This window comes from Hippocampus comes, unplaced genomic scaffold (assembly GCF_001891065.2).
Source record: "Hippocampus comes isolate QL1 unplaced genomic scaffold, H_comes_QL1_v1.1 scaffold381, whole genome shotgun sequence".
Classification (NCBI taxonomy): domain Eukaryota; kingdom Metazoa; phylum Chordata; class Actinopteri; order Syngnathiformes; family Syngnathidae; genus Hippocampus; species Hippocampus comes.
The window spans coordinates 23611-44170 of NW_017805016.1; the positions used below are offsets into that span (position 1 = coordinate 23611).

General features: G+C 41.2%; 1 protein-coding gene and 1 long non-coding RNA gene across 2 annotated transcripts in view; both read left to right on the forward strand.

Moving 5' to 3' along the window:
* The first annotated feature begins 1477 nt into the window (after positions 1-1477).
* LOC109511939 (uncharacterized) overlaps positions 1478-20560 on the forward strand; it is a 53447-nt gene continuing 34364 nt past the window's right edge. Inside the window, exon 1 of the long non-coding RNA XR_002167423.1 lies at positions 1478-1727. This is a non-coding gene — a long non-coding RNA (uncharacterized LOC109511939). The remainder of the gene's footprint in view (positions 1728-20560) is intronic.
* On the forward strand, positions 12514-14755 carry sox3 (SRY-box transcription factor 3). Its single transcript, XM_019863328.1, is given in 2 exon segments — positions 12514-13377; positions 13380-14755. Coding segments are annotated over 2 exon segments (927 nt in total). The 5' UTR covers positions 12514-12699; the 3' UTR covers positions 13629-14755.

A 20560-nucleotide genomic window follows, 5' to 3' on the forward strand; every position in this document is an offset into this window, starting at 1 on the left:
ATCATCAATTGTCTGTAATAACGTGCCATTCAAGCAAATTGGTCATTTGTGTATCAAACTGGTAGCCACTCACAGGAATCGGGTCAGTGACTCAAAATGAGTGCAACACGGATTACGTAAATCTTGGTCATGTAAATGCTTGAGAGGCTCGAGTTCAAGAAGGACGAAAGCACTTTTTTTTTTCTTCCTTTCCGGAAATCTGAGTGGCAGAGAGCTGTCATTTGCTGATTGGTCCTGAATAGGATTGAATGTCGTTTTCCCACCAGGCTCTACCAAGGAGGAGGAATGGAAATACGAGGGGTGGTAGGAGGTGGTTCAAGAGCGAAGGGACGAGGAGGGGTGGGGGGGGGTGCAGGTAGTGGTGTGTAATGCTAGAGTAAAATTAGAGCTTTGATGGCGGCTAATGGCATGTGATGGGTGGCGCCCATGTTGGGTTTCCAAGAAGAACGCCTCAGGTGTATTTTGCCCCCCCCCCCCCACACACACACACGCACACACGCACATCCACATTCCCCCCTCCCGTTCCTCAGCCAAGTGCTGACACACCTATGAGATTATGCCAGGCCGGCCTTCCTTTCCCGCAGATGTAATTTCTGCCCAATCGTCATAATTATACATCTCCAACTTCAAGGCTGCCTCGTGTCTCTTGTTTCCGCCAACCGTCCAGCTGGCGAGAATGTTTGCACTGGTGTTTGGGTACAGGCTGGAGTTTTATTGCAGACGCCACCAACTTCACATAACCGTCTCTAGAGATAGGCTAAGATGTTTTTTTTTTTGGTTTTATTTTTTCCAAGGCCAATACCAATACGATTAATAGTACTCCAGGACATTCATTTGTAGCATAGAGGGAAAATATTGGCATGAAGATGTAAAAAAAAAAAAAGCCTTAGAATATGTTGATTAAACAACTTTTCAAATTTGGAGAATTTTTAAATTGTCCTTTTTAAATTTTTTTTTTTTGAACCAGGGGAAAATAGACATCCCGGTTTGAAAATTGTAACCAAAAGTGCATCAAGTTCCCAAACTCAGCATGTCTTCTAAAGTTTAAAAAAAATTCTAAAAAATTAAAAAGCTTTGTGACGCTGTATGACTGCAGTACCGACTTTCATCAATAAAGGTTGCTAATTGGCTTTGAAACGGTCATGATAAGTTTGAAGACGGTAAAATGCATTTATTGGGAAACTGGAAATGTCTGTGTGAATGTCAGTCCTAGACTAAAACACGAATGACAAAAATGACTAACACGTTATTTTTCGAGCCCTTTTACAATTTTATTATTTTTTTTTTAATACGTGGAGGAACACCATAGAGCTCTTTTCACGCGCTGCCGGCCGAGCCTCGGCAAGCTCCGGGTCACTTTCCCCTGGCCAAGTTTTACAGGCTGCCATGTTGTCTATTCTGTTCAGCTATTTAAAAAAATGTTGAATGTCAACAATGGCCTTGACTGGTGCATTGTCAACTTTTGTATGAAGCAATCTTGACTGAATGAGATGGTTCCCAAAGCGGCGGCAGGGGCTCAGCTGCACACCAGTGCGGGGACCTGACGCCTCTTCTCTTCTTCTCCCTGCAGACCCAGAAGCTGCCACGACGACGACGGCGGCGGGCGGCGGTAACCCGCCGCCTGGTCGGCCTGGTGGGCTGTGGATGCCTCCGCTTTTTTCTTCCGGTCCTGGAAGGTGTGTCCTAACAGCGGGATAGGCAGCTGACAGGCAACCAGTCACTGCTTGGTGAGTGGGCTCACTTTTCTAGCTGCAGGGGGAGGAGAAGTAAAAAAAAAAAAAAAAAAGGGCGGGGGTGCATTTCGGGCGAGGGGAGTTTGGTTTTCTTTACTTTGCCGCTTTCTATGGAAGGAAACACGATGATGGCGCCTGTTAATTTGGGGAAGTGATCAGACTGGAAAGTGTGACGCAAGATTTCAGTAATTCACTTATAGCATCAAAACAGATGGAAACATGGCAGCGTTCAAATAAAATAGTTTGAAACAGTGGTTGGAGCATATCAGGGCGAGACAAATTAAATGGTTGAACCTGGAGATTTTTTTTTAAACAATAACACAATTATGTTGTTTGCAACGAATGTGTCACTAATTTAGATTCTTTGAATTTTTGAACATTGAAAACCAATATACAGTATACAGTGCTCAAATGTGTTCCACCATGTTACTGCCATCTTTGTGTTTATTTTTGTATTTTTTTTGAACACGAGTAAGATTGTGTTCATTTAGATTGATGCATAGGGTATATTGTGTATATTTTATGATATTTATCTTGATATTTACACCAAACATTGTTGTTGTGTGCCTCGATGACTTGATGCGGAAGGTTTTCACCTATAAAAGCAGCTTTTAGCTGTGTTTTAGCACATGCACATGTTCAAGCTTTGTCTTTTTGGAACTGTTTCAATGTAAATACGAAGTATTTATGTGTTGTTCCACACCACTGTTGTTTTGTAACAGTATTTAAAATGGGACCTTTTTTTTTCTTCTCCCTCGGGCTGACATTGCAAATGTAATGCCTCGCCTGTTTCTGGGTTTGATCACATGATGCTCTCAATGTGTACCCATGGGCACTTTGACGTCAATTTCTGTCGATGGCAGGGGGTGGTGCTGCATAAAGTATCAGCCTCCTTTGATGGCTGAAAATGTATTTTCCTTCATTCTTATCCCACAAACATATTCATATGAATACCGCGTTTAGACAAGTGTGGCACATGGAACATATTATCGCAAAGAACATTTTGGACTCGACTTCCACTTTTAAGTTCAAATCCAACATCTGGGACATTCTCGGGCACCCGTGTCGTCCTCCAGCTCACCTTTTGCGGCTCAAGCGGGCGCAAGGTGACCAGTTTCCTTCCAGGCCATCCATTATCATGTCAACACGGCACACCTCCCACAAGCCGCTAAGCTCTAATGAAATGTGCCATAATCGGCGCGCTCATCTCGCCACGCTCAAGGTAATTAATATGTTTAGAGGGCGATGGCTAACTCTTAATTAAATTAGACCTCCCTTTTTTAATGAGACTTTGACTGGGGCCAAAATGGATGAGCGCTATCGGCTTCATCAAGAGCCTTGGCTGGCATGCAACACACGTTTGTCATTTCGGCTCCATTTCACATCACGGCACAATGTGATTTATAAAGCTTGTTTGTTTCTTTATTAGGGTGTGGGGGTGTGTTCATAAATTATCCCCTTTAATTAACAAGCTAACCCAGTTTGGAGTTCCCCAAAAGGCCAACATTGTCCCGCAATCTGAGTGGAAAACATCACATCATCATTTTAGAGGAGAGTGCAGATAACAACGGAGTGGCATTAATCAAGCTCGCCCCCCCCCACCCCCCAAAAGCTGCGCTTAATTAATGAATTAAAGTTGCACTGCACATTAATTGTGCATTTTGACAATATTATCTTAAACTAATGAATTTGACAAAGACTCCGTTTAATTTTTTTTTAATAAAAAATGAGGCGAGATTAGTGGGATCTCAATTATGGGCTAAAACAAAAGAAGGGCTGCTTTGCCTGAGGCCACAGGAGAAAATGCCGACTTGGCACTTTCTTCCAAACAAGAAGCGTAAAAAAAAAAAGGCAGAAAGTTCCTTTTGTTTTGGGGGAGAAAGTGAACATGGCAACGATTCAAAAGATACACAGGAAATAATGAGCGGCGTAATTAGTCCGTAATGGTTTTGAAACTGATTGTCGTCGAGAGGTGCTTGATAGTGTCATTCACTGGCAGACACTTGCTTGCTTTCACTTTAAATCCTGTGGATGCTCATCATTTTTTTTTTTCATCAGATTGCATCTGGTGCCGGTTGTGATTGTGAAAAACAAACGCCACCTATCATAATAAATTTGCTAAAATGAAAAACTCAGAAGTCATGGTGGTGCAGCAAATGTGTATACAGACAATACAACTGTACTCACAGTCATATATTCTTTATCCTTTGCGAAGATCAACTCATGTTAGTGCCACACTGATAAGCTGAGACGAGTTGATGTGTCTAAAATGAACAGTATGTACGTATCCCTGTGTTATACTGCCCCCAGGTGGCCAGGGTTGCCACACCGGGAAGAGCAATGCTCTGGCTAGTCAGTTGATACAGTTTGACCATAACAGGTGTAACTTTATGCGGGAACCGGTGTAAAATACACAAATACCTCACATGGGCTCTTACGGTGTTTTACGATCCCTCATGACCAACGGTGGAAACACAGACAGTTCACGGGACTATTTCAAAGTCCCCCACGAGTACGCATTTATTATTTCATGGACTCTAACTGTTTTGAGATTTGCTCTCAAAGGCCTCCAAAGGCCAACAGGTGCAATGTCTGCAAAAAAACTGTGCAAATGTGGTGGGAAGGCAGACAGTTGTCAGTATCTTGAAGATCCCCACCCACCCATTACGGCATATGGTTTATATTCTCCTCATGTCATGTTCTTCTCTGACGTGTCGGAGCTGCTGTTTCTTTTTTGTGTAAAAAGCTCAAGAAAAAAAAGCACAACATGATTTTTTTTTTTAAGTCCTGTACCCAAGGTCCAGTGAAACATTCCACGAAAGTCTTATGCTTGACTTTCGAAAGACCCGTAAAGTGGAATTATGGATTGCGCCCCCGTGCACAAACACAAAAAGGTGCCTCATTGTTTGGAAAACGAGAGTGCAACTCGGGGCCTCGGAAGCACAAGCACATCGCGACTCAATTTCTGCCTCATCGCCAGCCAATCCTCTGCAGCCGTGTCATTTCAATGTTTTATTTTTCCATTTAACGCGCCATCTAGCAAATGTTTGAATGCGAGCCTTTCTCCTAATCTGGCTACAGCCAATTGTCTCGGAAAAGACCTTGAGGAGCAAAAATAATCATGAAGGAATGCCTACGCTGATGTCCTCTCGTCTGCTTTTTAGCCTCATTACACCAGCAGCACCTTTTTATTAGCACACTGTGCACCTGATATATTTATATTCATTCTATTTATTTTCGCATGTCCTTGATATCCATCTTAAGGTCCATGTACTAGTACACTCTTTGCCCCCACAAGTAAGACTATTCAGCGCACTACTTTGTAGAATGACTGTCTGTTGTAGTGGTGTTTTTATTTTCTTTCCACATCTACTCGAGTACAATTAGCCTACTAGTACCCAATTAAAGCGCACTCGTAAACCCTAATGCCCAATTTAAGATCCATGCACGAGTAAACTTTTTTCCTCCCCGCAATACTCAGTGCTGTACGAGAATGACTCATATGTAGTAGGAAATTACTGTCTTAACAAGTAATGTTTGAGCACTAGTAGTGCCACTGTTTTTGTCTTGTAGTACATGATTAAATTAAACTACTGTAGTAGCAGCGCTACTAGGCCCAACAAGAAGGCACTAGTAGCCCTTGATATCTCTCTCTCTCTCTCTCTCTCTCTCTCTCTCTCTCTCTCTCTCTCTCACAATGGATTTTCATATTTTGGGGGCAAATAAGACTTTATTTGTGAATCCAAGTGTTATTTTTCTATCATGACTTTCTGAATCCCAGTATTCGATAGTAGTTTTTTTTGTGGGGGGGGGGGCAAAAATGAGGCATGTTGCTGAGGAAATGACATTTTGCAATATTTTAAAGGTACCCTACCCCTCTTGAAATCAAATCACCCGTATTCCTTCTATTGAAATGTATTTCATGTTATCTACGTGTAATTCTTTATTTGGTGCATCAGTGACTCATAACACGTCTTGATGACGTAGTGGGTGGTCACACGTTATTAACCAATTTTCCTGGTGTGTGTGTGTGTGTGTGTGTGTGTGTGTGTGTGTGTGTGTGTGTGTTTGTGCGCGCGCGTGAGCGCTTTCGATCGCAACGGCTGAGGCTGGAATAAGTGAATAAATCAAATTAACACGAGCACCACGCTTAGTGAACTAAAGAGGTGATGATGACATGCTGGCTTTTCTCGCACCAAATGAGCCGTGGGGGGAAAAATATAGATATTATTTTTCTTTCTTTTTTTTTCCCCACCTGCTCCCTTCAACTACAGCGAGCACTTTAGAGAACAGTAGAGCGTGCGTGAACTGCAACTTCATTTGCATCCATGCTGCTCCTTTTTCCCCTCCCGATGAAAAAAAAAATGATGCAGATCTTAATGAGACACATTCCATTGTTGGCCCGCTGATCCGCTGTCATTGAAATGTCATTATTGCTTAATGACTTTTTCTTGTATGGAGTCGCCGGCCTCAAACAAACAACAAAAACTTCCCGGGTGGTGCTGGTGATGGGGGCGTGTTCAATTCATGCTGTGTATTGTGCGGTGGCGAGTTTGGATTATAGATTTAGTATGCATGTTATTAGGGCGTGTTGAAAAGTAAATAGCCCTCGAGAAAAAAAAAGATAAACGTAATTATTAGGATTATCATACCAGGAGAAACTGAGTTGAAACAATTGCAAACAAGATCAAAATAAATGTAACAAAGAAAATTGGGACTGGGAAAACAGACAAAAATAAAACTTGAAATAAAATTACAGCAATGTAAGATTCCAGCGTATTTACGAATATAAACCTTCATGGTTTAAAAAAAAAAAATTGTCATATGGAAGTGTAATTGAGATTAAAATTGGCCCAAAAATCAAATAAATAAAAAAGACTAGCATGTTTGAAAGAGTAAAATACATCAACGTTTACAAAGAAAAGTGGGGATGTCTTTCAAAAATCCATAAAAATACAATTTGGAAAAATGACAACACTAAGATCCACCCTCTTAATTAAAATATAAACAATTATGATGACTATTTAAATGTTAATGATATGAATCCAGATAAAATTGAGATAAAAAAAAACTCGCCTGAATTTAAAAGTTCAAAATTATATGTATTTATAAAATACATAAAATCTACACACAGAAAAAAAACATAGACCTGCTTTTCCATGAAATTATTTTTCTATGTTGTTGACTAAAATGAAGTCATGGTAAACCCTTCAAATTAACATGAATAACGCTTGTAAAATATATGATAAATATGTTATACATTTATTTTCTTTAGGCGAAATTCAAAACTGGCTAGAAAGGTTTAATAAATTAACAAATACATTCATCAACAAATAGACATTAAAAATAACTAGAATGTACAAGCAAACCTGCGGGTGTTTTTTTTTCAACGCGATTATTTTTGTATTTAAAAAAAAATCAAAACCTGTGGAATCAAATGAACCCAGTAAATAAATATCATACAACAATAGTTCTTACGATTATTGTACTCGTTCCTTGATGTGACATATGTGCTGTGTGACTTGAAATGCACACGCGTGCACTTTGTTGCCATTGACGCCATTCAAGATTTCCTTTCCCCCTTTTTGTCCTCTTCGGTGGCGTTTATTTGCCTCGGACGCCAATTCAAGCAACATTCCAGCTTCGTTTGGGACCTCCTTCAACCAACGGCATTCGTGCTTGTTCTCTTTTCCCAAACGCAATCGAATATATGCTTGAATGTAATGTGCGCGATATTTGTGATGCTGCCGTTTTTTATTCGGGCCGACTGCGACGGGTGGTGCTGGTGATGGGGGCGTGTTCAATTCATGCTGTGTATTGTGCGGTGGCGAGTTTGGATTATAGATTTAGTATGCATGTTATTAGGGCGTGTTGAAAAGTAAATAGCCCTCGAGAAAAAAAAAGATAAACGTAATTATTAGGATTATCATACCAGGAGAAACTGAGTTGAAACAATTGCAAACAAGATCAAAATAAATGTAACAAAGAAAATTGGGACTGGGAAAACAGACAAAAATAAAACTTGAAATAAAATTACAGCAATGTAAGATTCCAGCGTATTTACCGAAAATAAACCTTCATGGTTTAAAAAAAAAAAATTGTCATATGGAAGTGTAATTGAGATTAAAATTGGCCCAAAAATCAAATAAATAAAAAAGACTAGCATGTTTGAAAGAGTAAAATACATCAACGTTTACAAAGAAAAGTGGGGATGTCTTTCAAAAATCCATAAAAATACAATTTGGAAAAATGACAACACTAAGATCCACCCTCTTAATTAAAATATAAACAATTATGATGACTATTTAAATGTTAATGATATGAATCCAGATAAAATTGAGATAAAAAAAACTCGCCTGAATTTAAAAGTTCAAAATTATATGTATTTATAAAATACATAAAATCTACACACAGAAAAAAAACATAGACCTGCTTTTCCATGAAATTATTTTTCTATGTTGTTGACTAAAATGAAGTCATGGTAAACCCTTCAAATTAACATGAATAACGCTTGTAAAATATATGATAAATATGTTATACATTTATTTTCTTTAGGCGAAATTCAAAACTGGCTAGAAAGGTTTAATAAATTAACAAATACATTCATCAACAAATAGACATTAAAAATAACTAGAATGTACAAGCAAACCTGCGGGTGTTTTTTTTTCAACGCGATTATTTTTGTATTTAAAAAAAAATCAAAACCTGTGGAATCAAATGAACCCAGTAAATAAATATCATACAACAATAGTTCTTACGATTATTGTACTCGTTCCTTGATGTGACATATGTGCTGTGTGACTTGAAATGCACACGCGTGCACTTTGTTGCCATTGACGCCATTCAAGATTTCCTTTCCCCCTTTTTGTCCTCTTCGGTGGCGTTTATTTGCCTCGGACGCCAATTCAAGCAACATTCCAGCTTCGTTTGGGACCTCCTTCAACCAACGGCATTCGTGCTTGTTCTCTTTTCCCAAACGCAATCGAATATATGCTTGAATGTAATGTGCGCGATATTTGTGATGCTGCCGTTTTTTATTCGGGCCGACTGCGAGGGCACCCCCCCCCCCCCCCGAAGGTGACGTCATCTGCACTTCGCTGGTGGTCCCGTGTCGCTTAATGAGCAAATTAGCCGCACTGAGGCCCCTCATTAGCCAAAGGCCGGCTTACTAGCCCTGGCCTGGCCTGGCTTGGCTGGTTTTCTCTGTCTGTCTATCTTGCGCTCTTGATGACATTTCCATAAGAAGATTACAAGCGGATCAGCGCTGAGATGTGCGCAGAGAGAAAAAAAAAACGCGCAGACGCTAATTGCAGCTTACTTTTATTGGCGTCGTCTGATTTGTCAGGCGCCATTGAACAGGGAAATTAAACTGTTGGGTTTCCCTCATCGAGGGGGTATGACAATCCATCAGCATGATTTCACTCTTTCGAAAGGCCAAGGTGAACGTCGTGTTTCGTCTAAAAGCGCCTACACTTGAAGCACGCGATTGCTCTTGATTCAACAGGTCTTAAATCAGACATGCAGTCTCATGTAGCAAAATGAACAACATTTAAAGACAGCAGATAATAAGGCTGGCAAGTAAATGTATTATCATTGCTCGCCAGTTTCAGCATTAACAACGTGCTTAAATATAGGCAAATAAAAAGACGGTACCTCAGTACTGATTACATTTAAATACACTGCACATACGTAAAATTTGGACCCACCTAATTGTTGAAAACAGTTGTAAAAGATTAAATGTGACAATGTTGAACTCTGAAGTTAAATACAACCGAACTGTTTTTTTTCACAACCCGCCACTAGAGGGAGCCCACATGCCATTAGTGGGAAAATGCTTTGAAATTGATGAGGAGGTAACCTGCTGTTGCTCTGCTCACGAGCATTTTGCAATATGTTTGGTGGCAAACCCAACTTAATTTGTGCTTCGCAAGGTGTACATTTTGTAATTTCTAATGAAATAATTCATGAATGTCATGATTGATTTTATGACTCTTATTAATATTGATAATATTTTTGTTGGTTTTATTTGCATCCTAAGCACCTTGCTCAGATTAACTCCACACTATTAACAGAGTACTTAAAAAACCCACCACAGCTGAAACAAATAAAAATGTAAGGTAAAACATAATAAATAATAATCACAAATGATAACTAACAAATAAGAAAAGATAAGAAAACCTTTATTTGTCTCGCAATGGAGAAATTCGCAAATAATAAATTAAGAATAACTGTTTGTTTGTTTGTTTATTTATTTAAATAAAAATGCAAGCTTTGGAAACATAAAACCTGCATTTGGTGGCATCCTTAAACTCCTACAGTGGCTCAACTGTCTTTTGGGGAAATATGGCCACCTGCAGTTCCAGCTGTAGCCTGTTGGTGGTATCAAAGTGCATCTTGTTGTGGTGAGGGAGAGAAGAAGCAGTGTGTATTCTCTTGAACAATACAATACATCTTTATATTGTGCTTTTACAACAGCTGTAGCTGTAACAAAGCACTTTACAGAACATTTAACTGAAAATAACGCAACGGAACACATACCAACCTAATTTTACAATTGTAACGCATAATCAAACGAGACTGTTCAAACAAAAATGTCAAGCTATCATTTTTCATGGTCAAATATGTTTTGATATCTTTTTCATGTAGTGTAATGCAACCCTTTTCTGAGCAAATTTAGTGTTTGAAAAAAAAATCACATTTCTATGTCAAACTACATTTCCCTGTCTAACTATGCAATTTTTGTGACACTAAGGCATCATTTCAGGGGAAGATACACAGTATGCCAAGACAAAAATGTTAGTCCTAAAAAATGCACTTTCATGCCTGAATGTTGCACATTTTTATGGCAAACTAACATTTCAAGGCCACATATGTTTTTACATTTTCATGTGCTTATGCAGAATTTTGCAAATGAATATTGTTTTAATTGAAACAATACCACTTTCATACCACTATTTTTGGGTGTACACTCTTAAAATGTGCTAAAAAATAACCCAAATGGATTGAAATAGTTATTTATTAACTCAGCAGTTTTAAGGGTCTCTCGTTTTTGTGGCCAAAATTTTTTGTCATCATTAATGCAGTCCCACGTATAAATATTGCACTATTGTGGCCCACTTGCCCCATTTATTTTTCTTTTGGGCAAAATACTTTTTTGGGGGTGTGTCGTCAACCAATCCACTTTCTGTGCACATATATTGCATTATTGTGTCTAAAATGCCATGTTTTATCGCAAACTCACATTCTAAGGCTGCATATATGATTTATATTTTGTGAACGTGTAGTGTTCAAAAATATATCAAATGTGTTTTTATTGGGAATCTAAAACTTTTTTGTAGTATACAGTTGCATTTTAAAGCACATATTTCGCATTTTAGCATTATTATGAACAATTGCTAATCAGATTAGTCGTCAAACCTCCGACCGTTTCAAATCCGAAATCGTGATAGTCGCTTGACAAAATGACGTCAGTTGACGTCTAAATTCAGTAATTACTTGCGTAAGAGTGAATTTAGAATCCAGACGCTCATTTTTATTTTTAGGCGAAACGGACCAGAATCATCCCGTGACACTCGAGGTGAAAAAGGCTCCCCCGCCCCCACCCCCCACCCCTCTCCTTTCTCTCAACGGTCGATTCCCAAGCGCTCATTACCAGGTGTGAATGTTTTGGGGTCTCAACTCGTTTTGGTGAAGTAGAAACATGTGACCTCGAGTCATTTTCATAACCATTAGGGCGCGCGCGCGCGCACACACACACACACACACACACACACACACACACACACACACACACACACACACACGCACACACACACAAAATCCGAGTGGGAGTGGGGGTTAGCTAGCGTCCCTCAGGCGTGTGGGGGAGGGAGAGGTGGCCGCTCCCCTCCACAAGAGGTCGTTGATGTATTAAAAGTTTTCGCCTTAACAGGCAGCACAGGAGTCTGTATGGAACCGAATTTAGAGAGCGGATTGAACAGCAGGCAACGACGAAACAGATTGTTTTCGCTCAGTTGTGTGCCACAAAGCTGTCATTTCAGACGCTCCCTGAAGGCAACAACTGACGAAAGACATGCTAAGTTTTAGTTTGTGATTGAAACCTGTCTTAAAGATTCATTTAAAAAAAAAAGATTGAAACCTGGCTTGCATTCTACTGCTTAAAATGCCAATTAAGACACTACTTAAACAATGTAATACTATTGCTCAATCTGTAGTATCTTGGGATTCACAGTATATTTTCTTGACCTCGGAGAATTACTGTTGACTTAAAGTGATTATTTCCGTCATTTTTGGCACATCTGCCATGATGTTACTCTTAATGTAGTTAGTTTTGGTCCCTTTCCCTTTGTGTTTATCACTGATTTGCAGTTCAGTGATGCAATGAACTGCAAACTAAATTTATCGGTGAGATAGAGTTCTGGAAAACAAGAGACAAGCCCCTCAAAAAAGATCAAACCTTTTTGGAGGGTGCTCAGTTTTCGTGTTCTGTAAATAAATGCTCCAATTGACAGTATTTGAATTTGGGACTTATGTTGTCAGTCTAAAGAACCAAAAAAAACATACGTGATATTTTCATGAGTGCAATTTATAATTTGGTATGTTTTTCCAAGCTGCATTTGCAAAATGTTGCAAACGAGCCAAGTTGCCACCTTTTTTTTAACCTTCTTACGAACAGCCCGACTGGCTTTCTGATTGGCTGTCGTGCAGCTGTGGGGGGAGGCTCCCTGTGATTGGCTGCCCTTGCCTCCATCACATGGTTCCCGGCCCTGGCCAAATAACACGCGCGGGGCTTGGCCAACAAGTTTGCGCACTTGTGTCGAGAGCCGAGGAGCACCTGCACGACGACTTTTTTTCCTCCTCTTTCCGGAGACTAAAACTTTTCTTTGACTTTGGGCGGTCTTTGCCCAACTTTTGTTGTTGTTGTTGGTACTTTGCGGCGAGAGCGCGTAGCCGTCTCGGGTCAGCCATGTACAACATGATGGAGACTGAGATCAAGTCCCCGCTGCCCCCTCCGCCCAACTCCGGCTCGGCTCCGGGCTCCAAGGGCGGCGGCGGCGGCGGAGTGAGCGACCAGGAGCGCGTCAAGCGCCCCATGAACGCCTTCATGGTGTGGTCCCGGGGCCAGCGGCGGAAGATGGCCCAGGAGAACCCCAAGATGCACAACTCCGAGATCAGCAAGCGTCTCGGCGCCGACTGGAAGCTGCTGACGGACGCCGAGAAGCGACCGTTCATCGACGAGGCCAAGCGGCTGCGCGCCATGCACATGAAGGAGCACCCAGATTACAAGTACCGACCGCGCCGGAAGACCAAGACCCTGCTGAAGAAAGACAAGTACTCGCTGTCCGGTGGGCTCCTGGCACCGGGGGGCGCGGCGGTGGCCAACCCGGTGCAGGTGGGCCAGCGGATGGACAGCTACGCGCACATGAACGGCTGGAGCAACGGCGCCTACTCGCTGATGCAGGAGCAGCTGGCATACCCGCAACACCACGGCATGAGCGGCCCGCAGATCCAGCAGATGCACCGCTACGACATGGCCTCGCTGCAGTATCCCATGATGAGCACGGCGCAGAGCTACATGAGCGCGGCCTCCACGTACAGCATGTCCCCGGCGGCGTACGGCACGCCGCAGGCCGCGGTGGTCAGCGCCGCCGCCGCCGCGTGGGCCTGGGCTCCATGTGCAAGAGCGAGCCCAGCTCGCCGCCGCCCGCCATCACGTCGCACTCTCAGCGGGCCTGCTTGGGGGACCTGAGGGACATGATCAGCATGTACCTGCCGCCCGGCGGGGACAGCGCGGAGCACTCGGCACTGCAGGGCAGCCGGTTACACAGCGTGCACCCCCACTACCAGAGCGCCGGGACGGGCGTCAATGGGACACTTCCGCTCACGCACATCTGAGTGAGTCGTGCGCGCTCACGAGAAAATCCAGACTTTTCCCAATTCAAAAACAAACTACAAAAAAAAAAGTGCTTGGATACTTGAACTTTGGTTGCCGTGAAGCGAGGGTGTCAAACTCGAGGCCTGGGGGCCACGTCCGGCCTGTAAAGTAAATAAAACGTCAACTTGGACCTGTACTGAAATTTCCTTTTCCTTCCCTTGAACTGGTTTTGCAAATGTTTATTTCAACCAAATCACTTCTTATTATGACCCAAGCAACACACCCCTTTAAACTGCTGTGTTAGAAATAAATCAATGTGGAGCAGTTTTAAAGGATAACAAAAAAATAAAATAAACCTGCTCATTTCAAATTTGTTTGGTTAAAAAAATAGCAGCAATTGTGTATATGTAAAAATACGACAAAGTGATCATACTTTTACGTGGCCTGCAGCAAAAGTGAGTTTGACACACCTGCGGAAAAAAAAAGAATCACTTTTCGCACACGCAATATTTTTCTGGTTCTTGTGCCGTTTTGGACTGACATGAAGTCCACCAGAGTAAATTGTATTGCAAAAAAAAAAAAAAAAAAAGAGGAAAGGCAGTTTTTTATGATCACGAGTTTAAGCAATCAAAGTGATGGAGAAGAATTGGACTTCTATATATTAAATGATGCCACATTTTCATCTGTGCGTGAAAAGGCAAGTGGCCTCGTGAAGAGGCTGGTTTATTTCAGACAAAAAATGTTTACACTTCATTTGTAGGATGTCAGCTGTCCGAACTTGTAGTCCTTTTCCGTTTTTTCCCCCTGTCAACCTACAAGTCCCTTTTTTTTCCTTTTTTTTTTTTTTAGTTTGAAATGAAATATTAAGACTGTGCTGGTCGCAAGCGCAAGTTTTATTTATAGTTCCTCTTCTCCTCTTAGCTTTTGAGCCCAATGTTTTGTCAAGTGGAGCATACGTTCACATTTTGTTTTGTACATTTCTGTGACGGTTAGTGTCTTGTTTGTGTTTTTTTTTTCTTTTTTGGGCAGTGTCAAGTTCACTCATTCTCTGCAGTGAAAGTTTTTTTTTTTAATTTAAACTGACCTTTCTACATATTTTAAGACCATCCTCTATGCTCAAATGCCGAATAAATTTGTATGAAACACACATTTGAGACGCTTGGTTTTTATATGGAATCAAAAATGTGGACTGCGGATGGTTTTTATTATCCTGGAACTAATATATTTTCCCTTTACAGCATTCATTTCACCGATACATCGCCAAAAGCTTCCCATTTGAACCCCTCAAGAACAATATTGACATTTATTAATCGCAACATGAGACATTCTAATATGACACGGTCAACACAGGCACATTTTACAAGGTTGCTACCTTTTAAATTGGTGTGTTGTAATTACAAAAATATACTTTTGGAGTACTGAAGATGGAGTGTTATTAAGACAATTTGGCAGAAGTGTTTTATACTAAGTCATATCTCGCCTATCATTAGGATAATTGCATTAGTCAATTTTAACTTGCGGTTACATTATCAATACACACCCCCCAAAAAATTGCGATGTGTTTGTTAAAAATTGTTTTTTTTTTTTTTTGTTGTCCAAGTCATCATACGCAAAATGGCGAATCAAGATACCTGCACACTTGTTTGACTTTATTGTCGTTTTAGTCTTGTTTTCTGAAAACATTCAAAAATGACTCAAACGATCATGCTTGCATCGACTCAACTTCCAAAGTCGCAGACAGCAGGTGCCTCTTAAAAATTGCCACTTGAATGTGATAAAGGACACAGATCGAATATGTCATTTCTTGTGTAACCTTAATCTGCATATGTGCAAAACAATCAAAAGAAATGTGTGGTCGCTACGGTTCCAAACATGACTTGAGTGTAGTTTAAGGGCGGCGAGGCGACTGCTGTTATGTATTTTGGCATAAGTGAGCGGCGGCCACCAAAGAGGTTTTTTTTTTTTTTTTTTTGGGGCGCATGCAGTGGCGTTCCCGCTGGCCTTCCCACACTCTCCTTTATGGGACGACTTGATCCACAAGCTGAGCACAGCAACCGGGATTAGCCCCCGCGCACCTTTGTGGAGCGGCAGATTATCCGGACCTCCCTGCATTCACTGGCCCGAGTCGTTCTTAAGTCAACCAGTGTGCCAGCAGCCGCCCGTCACCTAATCACACTGAGTTTTTATTTTTTTGGGTGGTAGTTAAGCAGCTTGTCTCATCCTTTGCTCCTCAACGTAATAAGTGTTTGTGTGTGAGTTATGGTTTTATTTGTACTTGAAGAGTCAGCATGAAAAATGAAGCTGCTTTTGTCAAAAGCCTCATTTTCAAATAGACCCTGACAGACTTTTGGGGTCAAATTTGACTTGTTTTGGCATGAGACAGCAATAAATGTCACTGTCTAGAGTTCCACCACATTTGCAGAAAAATGCACCGAGGTCACGCATTTTTATCGGCTCGTGGTAAAAATGTTCAAGATGGAGTGTGAAACACTCCCAAGAACTGTCTGTCTGTTTCCACCAAGTTTACGCAGCGTCTCGCAGAAACATGCACCGGGGTCACATGGAGGGAATCTTGTTGGGGAAACATATGTATATTTTTATTAGCCAGCGTTCAAATCAGATCGTGTTCGACATGAAATGGATCAGATCCTAATCGAATCTTGTTTTACATTACAGGAATCTGATTTGAATCAAATCTGATTTAACATTATAAATATCAATTCCGAATCAAATATGGTTTGATGTTACAAGGATCCGATTTGAAACAAATCTGTTTTGATGTTACAGGATCAGATCCAAATCAAATGTAACATTATAGGGTTCAGATGCCAAATAAAAATCTGTTTTGAAATTGTAGGGTTCAGATCCAAATTTAAACTACTTTGATTTACATGGATCATTTTTGAATCAAATCTAGATTGACATTGCAGGTTTTACATTCCACTTAAATGTGATTTAACATTTCAGACTTCAGGGTCTATTTTGGTAGACAGGCGCCCGTGCGCTTGGCGTAAAAATAGGCGCATCTTCATTTTGGTGCCGGCGCAAGTCTCGTCGAACATGTTTGGGACCATGAGGCGCCTCAATGGGTCTTCCAGCGCACAAAGCTGCACAGCCCCCCCTTCGCACCACTCACTTTGATCACAGAAAATACTCTGCGCTCGGTGTAAAAATGGGTGCATCTCCATTTTCGTGCCAGGGCATGTCTAGCTGAGTGTGTTTGTGAATTTGGTAGACATGCTAGCGCGTCACTGGGCGTTCTGGGAGGCCGAAGTCGTTTTCTATTCCACTCCCTTGGCGCACCTGTCAATTTGGTGAGAAAAAGTAGACAGCATTTTAGACTGTCTAAAAGCAGGTCGAAATGGTGGTGCAGGTGGAGTAATGCGATTTCGGCGGATTTGATGGAGGCGCAGGGAGACGGATTCGGCGCTCTGCGGGTGTGTGTGGTGGATGTCATGATAGATTTCATTTACAAATATGGCAGGATTGTGCGATGAAAACTCTGACTCATTGTCAAAATCACTTTATTGAATGACGTATAATCAATATCATCTCAAAACTAATTTAATAGCGCCCCCGTGCCCGCTGCACAACTATTGGGGGGGTGGTTCACACACAGACGCATTGCCGTGAGTGCAAGGCGGTCTCCAATTTCCCTCGTCACATGCATACCCAACTACATCATTCGAAAGGGAGATCTTGTAATTGATCAGATTGAATCAAAAAGATCTTGTGGATGCCCGGGTCCAAGGCCCCCTTGACCACAAGTTCTGCGGGGGGAGGGGGTGTGGGAGGGACAAATACACTAGACTAGACTTGCCCTGGCGCGAAAACGCATTTCCGCCAAGTTTTACGCGAATCGAACAGCCGTGAGTCTACCAAAATAGGATCCATGGTGTTTGTGCTTTGGAAAAAAAAGCCATCCTAAATGTTTTATTGAGAGATTATTCCCGTGTAGATGGGGCCAAAAATGACATATTTACCGCCCAGGATATGAGACAAGAAGTTGTGCCAGCGGCACTCATCAAGGTCAAACTTCCCGAGTAGAATTCTGACATGAGGTCACATAGTTCACATATCGAGTCAGAATCGCGCCGCACAATAAATGTCACCCTCATCCAGGCACAACTTTTCAAACTATTCTCACATTTACAAAACAAGTGAAAGATCTTAATCAATTTGGATCGAGAACAAAACCAATAAAACTGTTAACCACACCAAAGCCGCAAATCAAGCACTTTTTGAGTCATGCCAGTTTCAAACAAGAACCAAAAGCGCTTCATGAGAAGGCAGGCCGATGGGAACTTTTGCCCTGGCGGAGGTAATGATGTCTCATTTTCTATCATTATTTGTAATTATTTTTTTCAGAGAGAGAAACTATGTGAGAAAGGTGTGTGTTGGTGCGTGTGCGCGCGCGGAGCATGAGTGTGTGCGCGCGCGGAGCATGAGTGTGTGCGCGCGCGGAGCATGAGTGTGTGCGCGCGCGGAGCATGAGTGTGTGCGCGCGCGTGTGTGTGTGTGTGCGTACGTGTGGCTGGACCGGACGAGATGGGATGGGACAGCAACTCGCTGTTGACTGAATGTTCAGGCAATGAGGCCATCCAAGTTGACTCCCCCCCACCCACACACTGAGTACCCAGAGGGCCTCTCTCTCTCTCTCGCTCTCGCTCTCGCTCTCTGGTGCCCACTCAGCAAGTGCAGGCCTATCCCACTTCCATCTGCCTATGACCTCACAGTCCCTGTTTGTTTAACCCCCTCTCTCCAAAAACTAACCTAATTATAGCCCGTGCACATCATGGATTCAGCAGATTCCCCCTGCCGCACTCCATCGTCGGCATGCAGGGGTTCACAAACTTTTAGGGTCCAGGCAGCACTTTTGCAAGGATGCCCTCATAATCCGAAAAGCCTATTAAAGAGAGCTACCACGTGCACCCTGAAATGCCTTCGGAATCGGAGGTGACTATTTTCAAGAAAAGGCAAAGCAAGCAGCTTTATCCATGTAGTGCATTTCATGCGCAAGATAACTCAATGTGCTTCCCAAAGTTACAAAACATTTGACTAGAAGAATCAAAGGCAAATAAATTGAAGACATTTAAAAGAAAAACAGAAGATTTTAAGACTTTTAAGAGCAAAGTGGAAAAGTAAAAAGTAGTTGACTGAAATTTTAAGTACATTGACAACACTTTAGCATATTAATAGAAGCCTTAACATTTATTTTGAAGTAAAGCAATAAAAGAAGGTTTCTGAAATTATTACAAACGTGTATTGTGAAATTGATTCAAAAATGTTTAAATTATCTTAATAAACGATAGGGGGGGAAAAAAAGCAAAGTTCTAACCTTGATTTCATAGCATTTAGGTTTGATGCTGGAAAGATGTAAAGTTGCTAAAAAACATTTTGGGGAAAGGACAAACTTTATATCCACAAAAATATTTTTTTTCAAGAGAAAGGGTATATATTTACAAAAAAATTGTGTTTTCACCAGAGTCGTCTTATTTTTCGAAAGTAAAGTTGTAATATTATGATATTAAAGTTGAACCATGTAAGTAAGTCATGTTTTAACTTGCTTATTTTAACAACTGAATGAAAAAACCCCAAAAGACTTTATTCTGTAAAAATTAAGGGTCGTATATTTCGTTTTTGGTCATGATAAAAAGTCCTAATGTTACAAGAAGAAAGTTGTGTTTTTCCAAGCTAAAAATCACAATATCGTGATATTAAATACGAATAAATTGCAAGAATACAATTTTGCTCTCAGAATTTGTACACCTCCTTATATTGAAAGATACTTTAATTTCGCCTCCGTCGTATTTTTTCAGGAAAAAAATTGCAATCTTTGCAAGAACAAAGACATATTTTGTCAGGATTGAAAGCCATAATGTAATATTATGATAATAAACACAAAGTAAATGAGTGCAGAAAGTCATATTTTAGCCAGCACTTTCAAAAAAATGACAAAAAAATAATTTGCTAATTATTTCTCGGACCCCCATGGTATGTTTCTGGGACCCCTGATGTGTCTTGGGCCGCATTTTGAGCACTACTGGCCTAAATACGTGCACCACCTCCGCCTCAACGTCTTGTGTCACGACATGCCCCGGCATCTTTTTTCCTCCTCCTTGGTCTGCGTCACCGTGATGAGTGGAAAAAGTCATCAGAGGACGGAGGCCGGCGGAGAGACGACGTTTGTCTCGATGACGTCACGGAAGCCGCCTGCTCGACCGGCCGGGCCGCTCTCCGCCGCAGCGGCGCGCCTTTCGCGACGTGCACGCCCTCCTTTGCGTAATCTCTAACGTGGGATCTCCTGCCACCGACCACACTATTGCAAAGGAATGGCTGACTGCCTTTGGGGAATCAGACGGGCCGTCTTCAGAACAGGGTTAGGAGGCTTTCGAAATTTTTCTTTTAACGAAGGTTGCATTTTGGTTTGACTTTTTTTTAATTTGAATTTTTGTTTGTTGTGATTAGGTTTTAGAGCAAGTTTGTTAATGATTATTAGTTTTTATTTTTTCAAAAATTCTGCACTTTAGTTATTTTTATTAGTTTTAGTGTTAGTTTTAGTTTTTTTTTTTTTTTTTAAATACATGGACTATTAGTGAAGTACAAAATAGGAAAAAAAAAAATCCCAAAACAAAACAAACAGGTCACTAAGTGTTGCGTAAAAAAGTAAAGAACGGTCTGAACATGTAGTAATGACAGTGAAAGTCTGCTAAATCCCCAAATATCCAGGAATGTGTTAGCCACTTCATATGTGGAAACACCATTTTTGTTGTGAAATATCTCATGTATTTTAGTCAACAGAGACTCTTCACACTTTGCTTTTTGGTCACAGGTACAAATGAAATGAGAGTTAAAGGGTCAGTTTATAGAAATGTTTGATTTTTCAACGTTAATTCATTTTAACCCCCCACCCCCCCAAAAAAAACCAGTTTGATTCAAAAAAGTATTTACT